At 40.5% G+C, this 16,634-nt stretch overlaps 1 protein-coding gene across 8 annotated transcripts in view; it reads right to left on the bottom strand.

The window, feature by feature from the left end:
- The window catches only part of usp48 (ubiquitin specific peptidase 48), a 139,063-nt gene that overhangs the window by 103,989 nt on the left and 18,440 nt on the right, over positions 1-16,634 (bottom strand). For all 8 annotated transcript variants that reach the window (XR_010958245.1, XR_010958246.1, XM_067970683.1 and 5 more), the window contains exons 4-5: positions 16,238-16,365; positions 14,832-14,956 (exon numbers count right to left, since the gene is read on the bottom strand). Coding sequence is in view for 6 of the 8 variants with exons in the window: in XM_067970683.1 (XP_067826784.1) it covers positions 14,832-14,956; positions 16,238-16,365 (253 nt within the window). In the remaining 2 variants the exon portion in view is untranslated. The remainder of the gene's footprint in view (positions 1-14,831; positions 14,957-16,237; positions 16,366-16,634) is intronic.

Below are 16,634 nucleotides of genomic sequence, written 5' to 3'. Positions count from 1 at the left end.
TAGACGTACTTGGGATGTAAGGTGTTGAATCAAGCAACTATCCAACTGGATCACCAAGTATTTCATTCCTTTCAAATAGGCGCTCAACATTTGGTCAGAATACTCCTCCTGTCAAGGAATCTCACACTTTCTAACAATTGCCATTTCGCAATTTGTGCTTGGTCACAGATTAACAAAATCAATTTGCCTCAAAAGTTAGTTATTAGATTAAAAAGTTGTGTTTCTTTGTTCTACTGAATTTGAATGCTCTGAATGTTAACAAAAATATGTTAGTTGGTTTGTGGAACTACTGTTAAGCTGCCAGCTGTGTGGATGTACAATGTATGTAACAGCGAAGAGATAATTATGTCCATAGATCATTTGCACCACTTAGCACATAGGATTCGAGATGCAGATGCTCAATGGCAACATCATGTTGGATGAACGGACCGAATGTATGGTTTATTTTGTTTTTATTCGTTCATGGAATGTGGGTGTCGCTGGCGAGGCCAGCATTTATTGCCAATCCCTAATTGCCCTTGAGAAGGTGGTGGTGAGCCGCCTTCTTGAACCGCGAAATTTGCTAAATTTGCTGATGACACAAAGGTAGGTCGGAAAGTAAGTTGTGAAGAGGACATTCAACGGCATTGCCATCGCCGAATTCCCCACCATCAACATCCTGGGGGTCACCATTGACCAGAAACTTAACTGGACCAGCCACATAAATACTGTGGCTACAAAAGCAGGTCAGAGGCTGGGTATTCTGTGGCGAGTGACTCACCTCCTGACTCCCCAAAGCCTTTCCACCATCTACAAGGCACAAGTCAGGAGTGTGATGGAATACTCTCCACTTGCCTGGATGAGTGCAGCTCCAACAACACTCAAGAAGCTCGACACCATCCAGGACAAAGCAGCCCGCTTGATTGGCACCCCATCCACCACCCTAAACATTCACTCCCTTCACCACCGGCGCACAGTGGCTGCAGTGTGTACCATCCACAGAATGCACTGCAGCAACTCGCCAAGGCTTCTTTGACAGCACTTCCCAAACCCGTGACCTCTACCACCTAGAAGGACAAGGGCAGCAGGCACATGGGAACAACACCACCTGCATGTTCCCCTCCAAGTCACACACCATCCCGACTTGGAAATATATCGCCGTTCCTTCATCGTCGCTGGGTCAAAATCCTGGAACTCCCTTCCAAACAGCACTGTGGGAGAACCTTCACCACACGGACTGCAGCGGTTCAAGAAGGCAGCTCAGCACCACCTTCTCAAGGGCAATTAGGGATGGGCAATAAATGCCAGTCTCGCCAGCAACGCCCACATCCCGTGACCGAATAAAAAAAAACATAAGGAGTCTGCAAGGGGATATAGATAGGTTAAATGAGTGGGCAAAAATTTAGCAGATGGAGTATAATGTGGGAAAATGTGAACTTGTCCACTTTGGCAGGAAGGATAGAAAAGCAGTATATTATTTAAATGGAGAGAGATTGCAGAACTCTGAGGTACAGAGGGATCTGGATGTCCTAGTACATGAATCACAAAAAGTTAGTATGCAGATACAGCAAGTGATTAGGAAGTCAAATGGAATGTTGTCATTTATTGCAAGGGGAATGGAATATAAAAGTAGAGAGGTTTTGCTACTGTTGTACAAGGTATTGGTGAGACCACATCTAGAATACTGTGTGCCGTTTTGGTCTCCTTATTTAAGAAAGGACATAATTGCTTTGGAGACGGTTCAGAGAAGGTTCACTTGTCTGAGGAAAGGTTGGTCCTGTATACACTGGAGTTTAGAAGAATGAGAGGTGATCTTATTGAAACATAAGATCCTGAAGGGACGTTTCCCCTTGTGTGAGAGACTAGAACTAGAGGCCACAATTTAAAAATAAGGGGTGTCCCATTTAAGACGGAGATGAGGAGAAATTTTTTCTCTCAGAGGGTCGTGAGTCTGCGGAACACCCTTCCCCAGAGAGTGGTGGAGGCAGGGTCATTGAATATTTTTTTTAAGGCTGAGTTAGATAGATTCCTGATTAACAAGGAAGTCAAAGGTTATAGTCGGTAGACGGGAAAGTAGAGTTGAGGTCACATTCAGATCAGCCAAGATATTATCAAATGGCAGAGCAGGCTTGAGGGGCCAAATGGCCTACTCCTGCTCTTAAATCATATGTTCGTACATATATTCGTTATTTGTAAGTAAGAAAATAGTCACAGAAAACACAACGGCATTAAAACGCCTTCAACAAAACAACTTCCATTTATATAGCGCCTTTAACATAGTAAAATGTCCCAAGGCACTTCGCAGGAGCATAATCAGACAAAAATTAACACCAAGCCAAAGGGGGAGGGAGACAATAGGACAGATGACCAATCACTTGGACAAAGAGGTAGGTTTTAAGAAGCATCTTAAAGAGAGAGATGGAGAGGTGGAGAGGTTTAGGGAGTGAATGCCAGAGCTTAGGGCCTGGACAGCTGAAGGCACGGCTGCCAAAGGTAGGGCAAAGGGAGTCGTAGGTGCGTAAGAGGCCAGATGAGGGTTTCGGTAGCATCTGGGCTCAGGCAGAAGCAGAGATAAGCGATATTATGGAGGTGGAAGTAAGTGGTCTTGACGATGGAGGGGATCTGGGGTTGGAAGCTCAGCTCGGGGTCAAATAGAACGGTGAGGTTGCGAACAGCTTGGTTCAGCCTGAGACAGTGGCCAGGGATGGGATCGCTGACTAGGGAACGGAGTTTGTGGCGGGGATCGAAGACAATGGCTTTGGTCTTCCTAATGTTTAATTGGAGGAAATTTCTGCTCATTCAGTACTGGATGTCGGAGTTCGAGCCAAGCACCAAAGTATCAATTACCTTGAGAACAGATTTCTCTGAAAGCAGTCTCTAATCTAGTTTCACTACGCAAAGTTTGATTTTGGTGATAAGAATCAGTTAACCTACTGTGTTGTTTCTTCGTGGTTATTCCAACAGTTTGGACCAGAAAGAGTACAGGTTTGGCAATGGATGCTCTGTAAATGCGCACATCATCTTATGTAGAATCCCATTTAGCCTAAAACTAATTCCTTATAAACTACTGGGAAGGCAGCTTAAAAATTTGCTCACGATAAAATGCACTCTACCATGGTGACAGAAGCAGAGCTTTGTCTTGCCTCAAACAGGATATTTTTCCATACGATAGACCAATGCAGTTTAAAGACTGGTTTCAGGAACTGTATTCTTAAAACAAAATCTTTTGTCTTTGTGGGCTGAAAGACTCAAAACTGTCTATAATTAGCAACTGGTTTCGAGAGGGCATAGGCAAACATAGGGGTGGGGTGGGGGGTGGTGGTATCATTGCCTGTAATCAGAATTTAAATCAGCAAGTTTGTTTAGCCAGTCTCACGTTTTTGAAATGTTAACGAATTTGAGCTTGCAGACTCATATCAGACATTCCGAATAGTTTCTGCCGTAACAGAGTTTCCATGGCAGACAACCAAAAGACTGTTCATAACTTATCTACGTGAAATAATGGCTATGCTGATTGCCTGACTGTTAAGAATGTCTTTGATCTTCAGAGGAACTCTGCTTTTTAGAAGCACTAGAGAATTGTACAAGAGCTGAGGATTTCCACATACCTCCAGCCCCTTGCTACTCACTGCACTTTTCATACAAGGCAACCAAGAGGAGGGGCTCTGTGGAATTTTGCCAACATAAGGGTTTATCAATGACTCAGTTCAAAAGTTATTGAACGGAACTACTTCTAAAGACTGAATACTGAAATAGCTCATGCTTCATTTAAGTCAAATATTTCATTGCTACTTTCTTGCTGTGTAATTATACCAGTAAACAAATTTGACCATTAGTTTTAAGTTGAAGATAACAAATCAGCCAGTGTTATTTCCCACGGGTGAGCAGCCCAAGTAATTTTGGCTGCTTAAACCTGCGATAACGGTAATGGTTAGTCCAGTGCTAAGCTATCCCATTCACGGCACATGTCAGAGTGCTCCATCAAGACTACAGCACAGAAACAGGCCATGGCAGTATTTATGCTCCACACGAGCCCCTCCCTCCCTACCAGCATACCCTTTTATTCCTTTCTCCCTTTTGTGCTTATCTAGCTGCCCCTTAAATGCATCTATGCTCAACTACTCTTTGTGGTAGCGAGTTCTAACCACTTTTTGGTTAAAGGAATTTCTCCTGAATTCCAGGTTTTGCGGGGGTGAGGGGAAGAAAGAAAGAAAGGAGATACAACAGTAGACTATTATGGATATAAAATTTACACATGTTTAGGATTTTACACAGGCACTTTTAAATCCCTATTTATCCTGTATACGATGTGCACGTTTCAGTTCATAGAAGACGCTAGTTTGCTTATGGAAACTGACTTCTTACTGTGACTCAATTAAGTGTTGGGAGAGCGCCTGAGTTATAATAACCATCAGTTTAGCTCATCACCCCACTGTAAAGTTTGTGTATGGCTCAAATGGCTGAATCTAAAACTTCAAAATGAATACTCTTGATGCATTTCTTTACAAGATAAAGGATTTACTCACAATCTGACCAAAAAAAAACTTTACAAAGCACTTCCAATGATTATGATAAAGATAAATAATCTTTTGTATCAAGTGTAAAAATTAAATATTGTACTGAAATTTGTAATTTTATTGCAGTTGAAAATGCTCTGAATGTGGGAATACCAACGCATGCTAATTGTTTATACAGAAATCTCCCAATCTCAGTGGTCATGGGAAAATCCAGCATGAAAATTAAGTATCTCACCGATAGGGGCAAAAACTTCAGCAACAAAGTCACTCAGGCTGACTCTATGCGCCTCCTAGAAGCTGATTACAAAATAGTACCTGCAAAGGCTGAGAAATCATCTACGGAGCCTGGATAAGTCAGCATTACAATGAGAGGCAACTAACAAATTCACTATACAAAGATCCTCAGGCAGAACATAGAAGAAAAAGAAATCACTTGCAGTTATATACCACCTTTCATGACCGTAGGACGTCCCAAAGTGCTTCACAGCCAATGAAGTACTTTTGAAGTGTAGTCACTGTTGAAAAGTGGGGAAACAGCAGCCAATTTACACACAGCACGATCTCATAAAACAGCACTAAGATAATCTGATGTAGTGATGTTGGATGTGGGATAAATATTGGCTCAGAAACCAGGAAACTCCCCAGGAACAGGGGGCCTGGGTTTAACGTCTCAGCTGAAAGACGGCGCCTCCAACAGTGGAGCGCTTCCTCAGTACTGTACTGAAGTGTCAGCCTAGATTACGTGCTGAAGTCTCAAATGGGGCTTGAACTCACAACCAACTGACTCAGAGGTGAGAGTTCTACCACTCAGCTGAGGCTGACACCGTAGAAATCAAAGCCACAGTATTTAATATCTGTGGCACTGCTCATCAAGTCAGAAGGAGAAGTTTTAAAGCAACAGAATGAGGTGGGTAAATGTGACAGGCAAAGTGTTGCAAGAAGCAACTCTGATTTAGATGAAGTGGATCTCCCATGGCATTGCTCTTATTCATATTGCTGTTTTCTGTATATATCTGCTTTTCTGTTTCTCAGGGATTGGAGTTGGGGTAGCAGGGTGTAGGCCAGAGAGTAAGGCAGCAGGCCAGTGGCTGAGACCAAAGAGTGGGGGAACTGAGAAACAGAATTGGAAGGAGTCAGAGCACCCCACATTGAACAGAGCACATTTAACACAAGAGTTAAAGTGAGCACTGTATTGTTGAAACTAATTCCCGACCTACTGTCGTCTAATCACCTAGCAGTTGTACTGGCCTGAAATGGCCACTACATGACGAGATATTACACTGGAAAGCTCCACCTCAATTGTCTATTAACGATCAAGGGGTTGACTGGCAGTAATTAACACTTATCACATCGTTAAAAGGGTACTTAGACTTGAAATGACACTTGAAATGAATAACTGCTGCGAGTTTAGTTCGTATCTACCGCACAAATACAGCAACTTCATGACATTCTATGTATTTCAATGCTGAGGCATACAGCGAGATGCTATTTTCGCAAAACTAACAGCCGAGCAGCACAACTCAGACAGCAACTTTTAGATATTGGCATTTAAACATGCATCTGCTCCTCACCTGAAGCTGCTGTACCATTTGCGCATAAATAACGGCAAGTGCCATTAACCTCACCGTTATTCTGACAGCAAAATCTGGCCCATTAGTTTGTATACGCATGACTTTATAAAAGATACCGTTAAAGTAAATGCACTCCTATTGCTAGGGGGAAATGAATAAATTACAAACACTATAAGAGTATGCCAATTGTGTGGTTTTAATGTTAATTAAGAATTTTGCTTGACTGGAAAGGTCAATAATTTAAAATTGAACTTTTCAGGCACAGACTACCTAAATGGAACTCAGTTCGAAATCCTAAATGAAAAGCTGTTTGAAATAACAGTTCCCCTACTTTAAGCATGTACAATTTCTAGTAAAATACAGAATTCTCCTGTTGAAATTCCACGTTGAAAGCAATTATTCACTTGCTGCGTCTGAGGTCCTGGTATATAAAGGCAATTTTTTCATAGAGTGCAGTAAATTCTCATGAACCCAATATCCATATTGTGAATTCCAATTAAATTTTACAACTCCATCGCCATGAACCTCGAGTCAAATCAAATCCAACTGACTATTGCCCTGGACCTAGAAAAACCTACTTTTGTACATTTTATACAGCGAAAAGTACAAGCACTGAACCAACAGGCCTCACTGTCTACAAACAAGGATCAAGGACAGTGAAACTTACTTAGGATACTATTTAATACTATACTGATTGTTGGTATAACTAATGCCCAGCATTTGTTCCCTTCTTGCGAAAGACAAAGAAATGGGACCAATAACAAAATTGTAAACCTCATCTTACAAAAACAAATATTGCTGCTTCTGGACCAGTAACACTCAGGAATATTCTCTAGCTCTCCCTCTATCCACAGACTTCAATAAATTTCCCTCCACAAGTTTCATATCATATGTGAGTGTAGTTTCCAGGGTGGAAAAGTCATTAGCCTGAGTAACAAAGGCACTAAAGAAAAAGGGATGAGAGCAAAGTCCAGATCATAAATACTATTAAAGGTAATATAAATACTTCAAGTTCAGAAATAAATATAGGAAATAACAACATAACTGATAAAAATACAACAGGAGTGATAACAAAAAGTGGGAGAAAAATATCAGGGCAAAAGGGTTGAGTAGAGCTGGCAGCCCAAATAAGACACAACACACGCAGCATAAGGAATAAAACAAGTGAATTAGAAACACTCATCCAGTTTAAAGGGTATGACGTAGTGGCCATCACTGAGGCCTGGCTACAAACTGGACATGACTGGGAGATAAATATTCCAGGTTGTATGGTCTTTAGAAAAGAAAGGGAAATTGGAAAAGGAGGAAAAGTAGCGATATTGATAAAGGACACTATTACAGCATTAGAAAGGGATATCAGTAAGGGTGAGCAGGCAGTTGAAACTCTGAATAGAATTTAATAGAAAAAGACACGAGACTTTGGTAAGAGTTGTCTACAAACCTCCTGATAGCAGTGATAAAGTAGAGGAATGCATAAACACAGATCAGAGAAGCTTGTTGCAAAAACAAAGAGTAGTTATAATGGGAGACTTTCATTTTCACATAGACTGAAAAGCAAAACAGTTCAAGACCCAAAGGCACAGAATTTCTGGACTGTATTTGGGACAATTTTCTGGAACAATATGTTCTTGAATCATAGAATCATAGAAGTTACAACATGGAAACAGGCCCTTCGGCCCAACATGTCCATGTCGCCCAGTTTATACCACTAAGCTAGTCCCAATTGCCTGCACTTGGCCCATATCCCTCTATACCCATCTTACCCATGTGTAACTGTCCAAATGCTTTTTAAAAGACAAAATTGTACCCGCCTCTACTACTGAGAATCAACAAGAGAACAGGCCATTTTAAGATTTAGTGATGAGTAATGAGCCTGAATTAGTCAACAATCTAGCTAATAGTGGCCATAACATGATTGAATTCGATATTAGATTTGAGAGGGAGAAGGGTGAGTCATGAACTAGGGTTTTAAATTAAGGTAAGGCAAACTTTGGAGGGATGAGGCAGAAATTGACCACAGTAGACTGGGCAAAACTATTAATGGATAAAACTACAGAAGAACAGTGGGAGGTGTTCAAAGAAGTATTTGCTACAATACAAGACTTGTACATACCCCTAAAGGGCAAGAGGCCTACTTGTGTAATTAAACAACCTTGGTCAACAAGAGAAGTGAGAGACAGTATAAAAGTAAAAGAAAGGGCTCATACGAATGCAAAGAACAGTAGAGATCTCACAGACTGGGAGAGATATAAACATCAGCAAAGGGTTACAAAGTAGTAAGAGCTGCAAAAAGGGAATATGAGAAAAAAAACTTGCCAGGAATATCAAGGACAACAGTAAAGATTTTTACAAGTATATTAAGAGAAAGAGGGTGTTTAAGAGTAATGTGGGGCCCTTAAAGACCGATGCAGGTGATACTGTAATTGAAAATTAGGAAATGTCAGACTTGCTAAATACTTACTTTGTATCGGTCTTCACAGCAGAGGATGAGGATAAAGTACCAAAGATATGAAGAAAACTAAAAATAAATCAAAAGGGAGGAACTTACTAGATTTAATACAAGTAAAAAAAATGGTAATGGAGAAAATAATGAGACAAAGACAAATCTCCAGCACCCGATGGTTTCCACCCCAGGATATTAAAAAGGTGTGGAAATTGTAGATGCTCTAGTAATGATCTTCCAAAACTCTCTCAATTCAGGAGATGTCTCCTTGGATTGGAATATTGCCAATGTCACTCCACTATGTAAGAAGCGTAGGAGGGATAAACTAGGAAATTATAGGCCTATTAGTCTAACGTCTGTTGTGGAGAAGTTACTGGAATCTGTCATTAGGGACAGAGTGACTGAGCACTTGACAAACATGAACATGAGAGCGAGCCAGCATGGATTTGTAAAGGGTAAGTCATGTCTAATGAACCTAGTTGAATTTTTTGAGGAGGTAACTAACGTGGTAAATAAGGGAGTGTCGATGGACGGTATTTATATGGACTTCCAGAAAGCATTCAATAAGGGTCCACGTAAAAGACCATTAACAAAAATAAGAGTGCATGGAATTGGAGGCAACCTATTGACATGGGTAGGGAATTGGTTAGAGGGTAGGAGACTGAGAGTAGAGATAATAAATATGTACTCAAATTGGCAGGATGTGACTAGTGGTGCCCCCCAGGGATCTGCACTGGTAACCTCAGCTTCTCACTATATTTATAAATGTCTTGGATGAAGGAATAGCGAGACGTATTTTTAAGCTTGCTGACGACACTATGTTAGGTGGCACAGTAAATAGTGTAGATGGGAACTGAAAGTGGCAAAGGGACATTGATAGATTAAGTGAGTGGGCAAAACTGTGGCAGATGGAGCTCAATGTGGGGAACTGTGAGGTCATCCACTTTGGACCTAAGAAAGATAGATCAGAGTATTTCAGCACAGGTCATGCACCAATGTGACATTTTTATTATGCACAGTTAGCTTTGTGACTTCCCTGGCGGAGACTGTCAATTTAGTACAAATTGTGTCAAACCAAAGGTGGTTTTGTGCTGCAGGCCCATGCCCAACCACTAGGAATTGGATTGGATCCTTTACAACCAATAGACCAAAGAAACTTTAATCCCATCAGGTCTGGTCTGGCTTCAAACCAAAGTTCCAGAGATGAAAGGTCTGTGTTATACCCTTGGTGTTTAAATTTACACAGAGTAGGGTGGGTACCTGTAAACAGTGGCCAATCATTGTCACCTGACCTCTGTCAAAGGCCGTAGAAAGTGTCAACCTCCAAAATATCAGACAGATGAGCTTTAATAATTTGAAAACTGATCTTTGGACTAGTGAGTGGAACAATCCTTAGTGGTAGTAAGAACAGAATGTGGGTAGACCAACTGCACTGTGGTACTGTGTTGCTAAGTGAAATGTTGAAACTGATTATTTTTAATCAGAACACTGTGCAATGTGGAAGATTATCCTTGTCTAGTATAATGCTAAAAAAAATACCTGCAGAGCTGTTTGGAGAGTTCTGGTGCATATACAAAGTCAGAACTTGGATTTATATATAGGTATTCACTTGAGTTCAGTATCACTGGTCACACCCATAAACAGACCTTGCATCTCTATAATCTGGAGGGAACCTTTATTGCCTACTATCTAATTAAATGATAGTGTAATCTGGGATCGTAACAACAGATGCCTCATTGTATAAACTGAATACTGTAATCTTACTTGTCCACCAGGCGCATTCTGCTATCTTTACAATAGGCGGAATGGAAATCACTAAAAAGACTTGCATTTATATAGCGCCTTTATGACCTCAGGACGTCCCAAAGCATTTTACAATAATTGCATTTATATTATACAGCCAATGAAGTACTTTTGAGGTGTATTCATTGTCATAATGTAGGAAACATAGGCAGCCAATATGATCACAGCAAGGTCCCACAAACAGCAACACAATAATGACCAGATAAGCTGTTTTAGCGATGCTGGTTGAGGGATAAATATTGGCCAGGACACCGGGGATAATTCCCCTGCTCTTCTTCAAAATAGTGCCATGGGATCTTTAACGTCCTTCTGAGGGGGAAGACATGGCCTCCGGTTAACGTCTCATCCAAAAGACTGCACTCCCTCAGTGATGTACTGGTATGTCAGCCTAGGGTTTTGTGCTCAAATCTCAGGAGTGGAACGTGAATCCACAACCTTCTGACTCAGAGGCGACAGTGCTACCCACTGAGCCACAGCTGACACCTCACCTGTAGTGAGAAGAGCCTTATTGTGAACCAACAAATGTAAACTATTTGATCAAAATACATATCCACTGAGATCTGATCAATTCCTTACTGCTCCTCATACCGTAAAACAACAAAAATTCCACTCTGCCCCTGTTGTAGGTGTTAGCAGTCCCTGAACTAACCGTGACTAACCCTTTCTCTTGCAGGCTGTAAATGTTCATGCCTGGGGTCTCGCAGCCACCATCATTGCATAGTGTTCCAGACTTAGTTCTCCAATGATAGAGACACAAAGGATGACCTCTGATCCCTCCTTCAACTGACCAGGATTGGTCTGCTGAACTGCCATCATTTTGAATAAACCCCCTCCCAATTTGATATCACAGCAGCTACAATGTTTGTTCAGCCAAGCCCCTCTGATAGGTGATTTGAATGAAAAACATTTCTAATCTTTGATGCAAACTGCTACAGCATGTGCTCAATAACTCCCCATTGTCTCAAAACTAGTGTGACATGCAAGAGTCCTCATTTTTATGACTCTTATGTCTGATATTCCACCTACTTGTCTAAATGGCACAGTAAATAGTGTAGATGGGAGCAGAATGTTGCAGAGACACTGATAGATTAAGTGAGTGGGTAAAACTGTGGCAGGTGGAGTTCAATGTGGGAAGTGTCAGGTCATACACTTTGAACCTAAGAAAGATAGATCAGAGAATTTTCTAAATGGTAAGAAGCTAGGAACTGTGGAGGAGCAGAGAGATTTAGGGGTCCATGTACAGAAATCACTTACAGCTAGTGAGCAGGTATAGGAAATAATTAAAAAGGCTAATGGAATGTTAGCCTTTATCTCAAGGGGGCTGGAATATGTAGGGGTGGAAGTTAAACTACAGTTGTATAAAGCTTTGGTCAGACCGCATCTGGAGTATGGAGTTCAGTTCTCAGGAAGAATATATTGGCCTTTGAGGGAGTGCAGCACAGATTCATCAGAATGATACCGGGGCTAAAAGGGTTAAATTATGAGAACAGGCTGCATAGACCAGGATTATATTCCCTTGAATATAGAAGATTAAGGGGTGATCTAATTGAGGTATTTAAGATGATTAAACAAATTGATAGGGTAGATAGAGAGAAACTATTTCCCCCTGGTGGGGGAGTCCAGAACAAGGGGGCATAACCTTAAAATTAAAGCTATGCCATTCAGGGGTGATGTCAAGAAGCACTTCACACAAGGGTAGTGGAAATCTATAACTTTCTCCCTCAAACAGCTGTTGACGCTAGGTCAATTAAAAAATTAAAAATGGAGATAGTTTTCTGTTAGGTACGGATATTAAGGGATATAGAGCAATGGTGGGTGAATGGAGTTGAGGTACAGATCTGTCATGATCTAAATGAATGGCGGAACAGGCTTGAGGGGTTGGATGGCCTGTTCCTACATCCTAATCGTCCATAGCGTACAGCTTGTGTATCCCTGGAATTGTTCACTTTACAGAGAACTGTGACCATATATCAGTAACATATATAAATTAAATCTTCTAGACCAAATAGGTAAAAATCCCGATACATTGTAAGTATCTTATAGCATCCTCGGGATGCCACAAAATGTTTCGCATGCAATGCATTACTTTTTGCAGTAGCTGTTAAGTAGCCAAACATTTTGCATACAGCAAGGTTCCACAAACAACATAAGATGAATGACCAGTTAAAGTGTTTAGTAATGTTAGTTGAGGGAAGAGTGCTGCTCAGGACACCAGAGGAACAATCTGGTCCTCTTTGGATGGTGCCACAGAGTCGAACATCCTTCTGAACAGGCAGGTGCGGCTTTGGTTTATGTCTCATCCAAAAGACAGCACCACTGACAATGCAGCATATTTGCAGTACCATACTGAAATGTTGTCTTAGAATATATGCTTAAGTTCTGGAGTGGGGCTTGAAGCCACAACCTACTGATACAGTACCTGTGGAGAGGTAACTACTTACAATGTCAGGAAACATGGGGGCCATGAAGGGAAGTTGGCTGGTCGATAGTTTAATGGTAATGTGGTCAAGAGTGCAAGAGGTGGGTTTTATGGACAAGATAAGCTTGGAAAGGACATGAGGGGAAATAGGAAAGATGCTGGTTCAGGGCAAACCTTGGGCTTAGTGGGCAAGGGGGAGGGGGGGATGCGGTAGAAGCAGCTGAACAGATACTCAATCTTAGTGTCAAAGAAGTCCTGAGCTCCCCATATTTGTTGTTGGAGTTGAAGGCAGAAGGGACAGGGGAGACGGGTTTAAGGAGGTAGTTGATAGTGGGCAAAAGAAGCTGGGGGTTATCTTTGCTTTCTAGGATGACTCTGGAGTAGTGAGTGGCTTTGGCAGGGGACAGCAAGGCCTGATAATGCTTGATGTGATCCAGCCACATCTAGTGATGGACGGCTAAACCAGCTGTGTGTAGATATGCTCACATCTGCGCCTTGGACTTGAGGGATTGAAGATGGGGGCCATAATGGTGGAAACAAGGACCTGGGTGGGAGAGAGTAAAGGGTTTATTGGGGACAAGGGCATCAAAGGTGAGAGAGTGATTGAACAAATTGACAGCTACAGAAGTATCATGATGAATGGAGGGCCAAAGGCTAGACTGTTGGAAATTTGGAAGTGCTGTTCTAAGTGACTTTAATTAAATAACTTTGATTCATAATAAAGCTTTTACACATATTTGGTTAATTTCTACACATCTTAGACTACAATCCTAAAACACCACTGACTATTTCCATATTCAAAATAGTACAAACTGACTCCTTTTCTCCTTATAGTCAGTCTCTGAACCAAACTATGAAGAAATAAATGTTCTACTGTCTGGAAGTGATAGTTCTAAATACCATTTTTTTTGTTTTTGTTTCACAACATAGAAAAAAGACTGTCCATAAGATACAACAGTTACATGAAGATTCAGGAGAATCTCCTATCTTTGCTGACAAATTACTAGCTACTCTAGTTAAAAAGAAACTGTCTCTCTACAGCCCTCCCATACAGTGCTTCCTGCTTGTTATTTTCTCAAATCTTACTACTTTATAACTGAAGGAAACTCTACCCCACCACCGCCCCCCCCCCCAACCCAGGATGCAACCGTCTGACTGTTCCTTGGTATGCCTCGTTAATGTACATATCCAAAATAAATGACGAGATGGGCAAGCCAAATATACCATCTCCTTGATGAATATAGCCCAAGAATTACACTGCACTACAGGGAATAGAATATGAAGTTACACTATAAAACTTTATGGAAAAGCTGAAAGGAACACCTGTAGGTTTATAGAGAACTATAATTTACTGAATAAGAGTATTACTATTATGAACAGACCTAACATGCATACACACTTACCACAAAAACAACACCTTCAATGAATTCCAACTTACTCAAATTTGCTTCAACTGAATGTTGCGCATTTGAACATGATAAATTGGTCTAACTTGGTTAGTACTAAACTTCTACATTAAACTTTTCCAACTTGATAGTTTTAGCATGTACATCAACAGTTCACAAGAAATGCATCATTTACCAGAAGGAAAGTAAATTTTTCACCTTAGTAAAAACATTGCAATGATGCAACAAACAAAAATAATCAGTTGAGTGCTAGTTACGGCTACAGTAATAGAATGTCCCAAATAAATGTATGGCATGGAATCCAAAAAATCCTCTATTCTGTATATTTAAAATGGTACAAACTGACTCCCTTTCTCCCCATACAGTTGGTCTCTGAAGAAATAAATATTACATCACTGTATCACAAGGTGCACTTTTGTTAATGTTCTAAGGAGATGGATATGCAAGGGAGACATTGAGCAGCACTGAAACAATAACATACATTTTAAAAATCACATTCCTGAATTGAAAAATATCAAATCAGCAAGGCTCACTAGTCACGAAAGAAAACACACTTCCAGCAACAAAAAGGGAACACAAGTTACCAGTTTTTGGTGTTCTCAGCAATTTCTTTACTGATAATTTTTCACTCTAAAGTTTACCACTCTGAAGTAGATCTATGAAAAGTTCAGCAATAGATTCCAGTACACTCACACTGTGACATAGGCATACTGTCCACAAAACTGCTGCTGGATAATATTCTGTACATCTGGATTGTTCTGTTTTGATAGCGTGTCCTCTAATAGTGACATAAAAAGCTTGGAGAATTCTTGAGCATCCTGTGGACACAATTACAAAACATCAACATTTTTAGCAATTAAGATCCTAACTACTGGATATAGTCACTGCATAAATTAAGGGTTTTAAGAAATGGCTGTAAAATCAGAAAAATCTAAAACAGGATGCTTCCATCAAGTCCAAACACAACCATGTGATTACTAATTTAGTCTTCAAAATCCTAAGTAACAACCACAGTTTAATAGAGTTTTAATCAACTGGACATGATTACCAACTTTTAACCACATTACAGCTAAGGTTAGGTGTCAATGAAAACCAGACTGCACCCTCAACTGCAAATGATCTGTGAATTTAACTTCTATTCTAGCACTCTGTCCTTGCCAAAAAAGGAGTAAACATTTTAAAACTATCATAATAATTGCACAAAGGCACTTAAAAGAAAGTTCAATGCAGCTCTTGAAAATCTAACACTAGAAACGATCTGTAAAACTGTAGTTAATGATCCTAAAAATGCTGGTATGCCACCCCAGCAGACTACTGCATTCAGATAAGATATTTCTGTGCATTCTCACTAATTTAGAAGCAATCAACTGATGGCTGTGACAACTTTTAACTGCACCTGTCAGATCTTCACCAGCCATTCCACATTTACATTTTCTGTCCCTGAATAATGTCCTCAGCAAGATTACCTTAATCTTCCTCCACCCTCACCCTCAATGAATTCAAAGCTCAACATGTTATTGACTACTACTTCTGCTGCCTCTGTCTTCATGCTTTCTCCCTTAGCCAGAGGCACCCTTCACGATTCCAACCATTTTTCCTATCGCTGGTCTTCCAACTCCTCTTGAACCCTCTCTCTGGACTCTTGGCGACTTTTCATCTTTAAGGAGTTCTAATGATGGGTCAACCCAAATTGTCAATTACCTTTCAGACGCTGACCAATACAAGTGTATTTGCAATTTTCCAGAATTTGTGGGTTCACTTTTTATTAATTGAACCACGACTGTTGGATTATACAGTAGGTTTTCTTGCCCACTGTTACACCAGTATGATTCTTTGGGTTCCCGCAACATACAATACAAAACCACAAGACAAGCATGAAAATCCTCTAACTTGGTATTTAATGCTCAGGAAGTTACAGCCAACCAACTACCAAATGTCAACATGAAGCAACAGAAAATCTTGGGAAGAAATCATTTTCTATTGTTTAAATTGGATTGTGATTAACTTGGGTGCTTATTTGTAATTTGGAAGTCAGAGATAGCCTAATCCATGCATAATATTTCTTGGCAAATTAGTTGCTGGGATTCATATCCATTTACCTGCTGCTGTCCTGTATCCAGGCCCAGTGCTTTTACGAAGCCAGAAGGATCAATATATCGTCTATTGCTACTTTGCAGCAAAGCAAACAAGTATTGAAGGTGCTCACAAATGGACTGCGGTTCAAACTCTGAGGTAGAAAAAACAATGTTAATAATTGATTATATTTTTAAATAAATCTTGTATTGCTCTAGAATGCCTTATCTTCATGTTATATATCCTATTGGGCAGAACGTACGACAGAATCCACTTTTAGTGATCACTTCTTGTTATAACGTGAATGTAAATGCTCAAATCTTGCTTGCCAAAACACATCTGTATTGAATCTGAACGTTTTCCATTGATTGCGCTACCTCTACATCTCCATTGTACTGATCGGGTTTGGGCTGAACTCCCCAT

Source organism: Heptranchias perlo, chromosome 32 (assembly GCF_035084215.1).
Source record: "Heptranchias perlo isolate sHepPer1 chromosome 32, sHepPer1.hap1, whole genome shotgun sequence".
Classification (NCBI taxonomy): domain Eukaryota; kingdom Metazoa; phylum Chordata; class Chondrichthyes; order Hexanchiformes; family Hexanchidae; genus Heptranchias; species Heptranchias perlo.
This window is presented reverse-complemented; position numbering and strand designations above follow the sequence as displayed.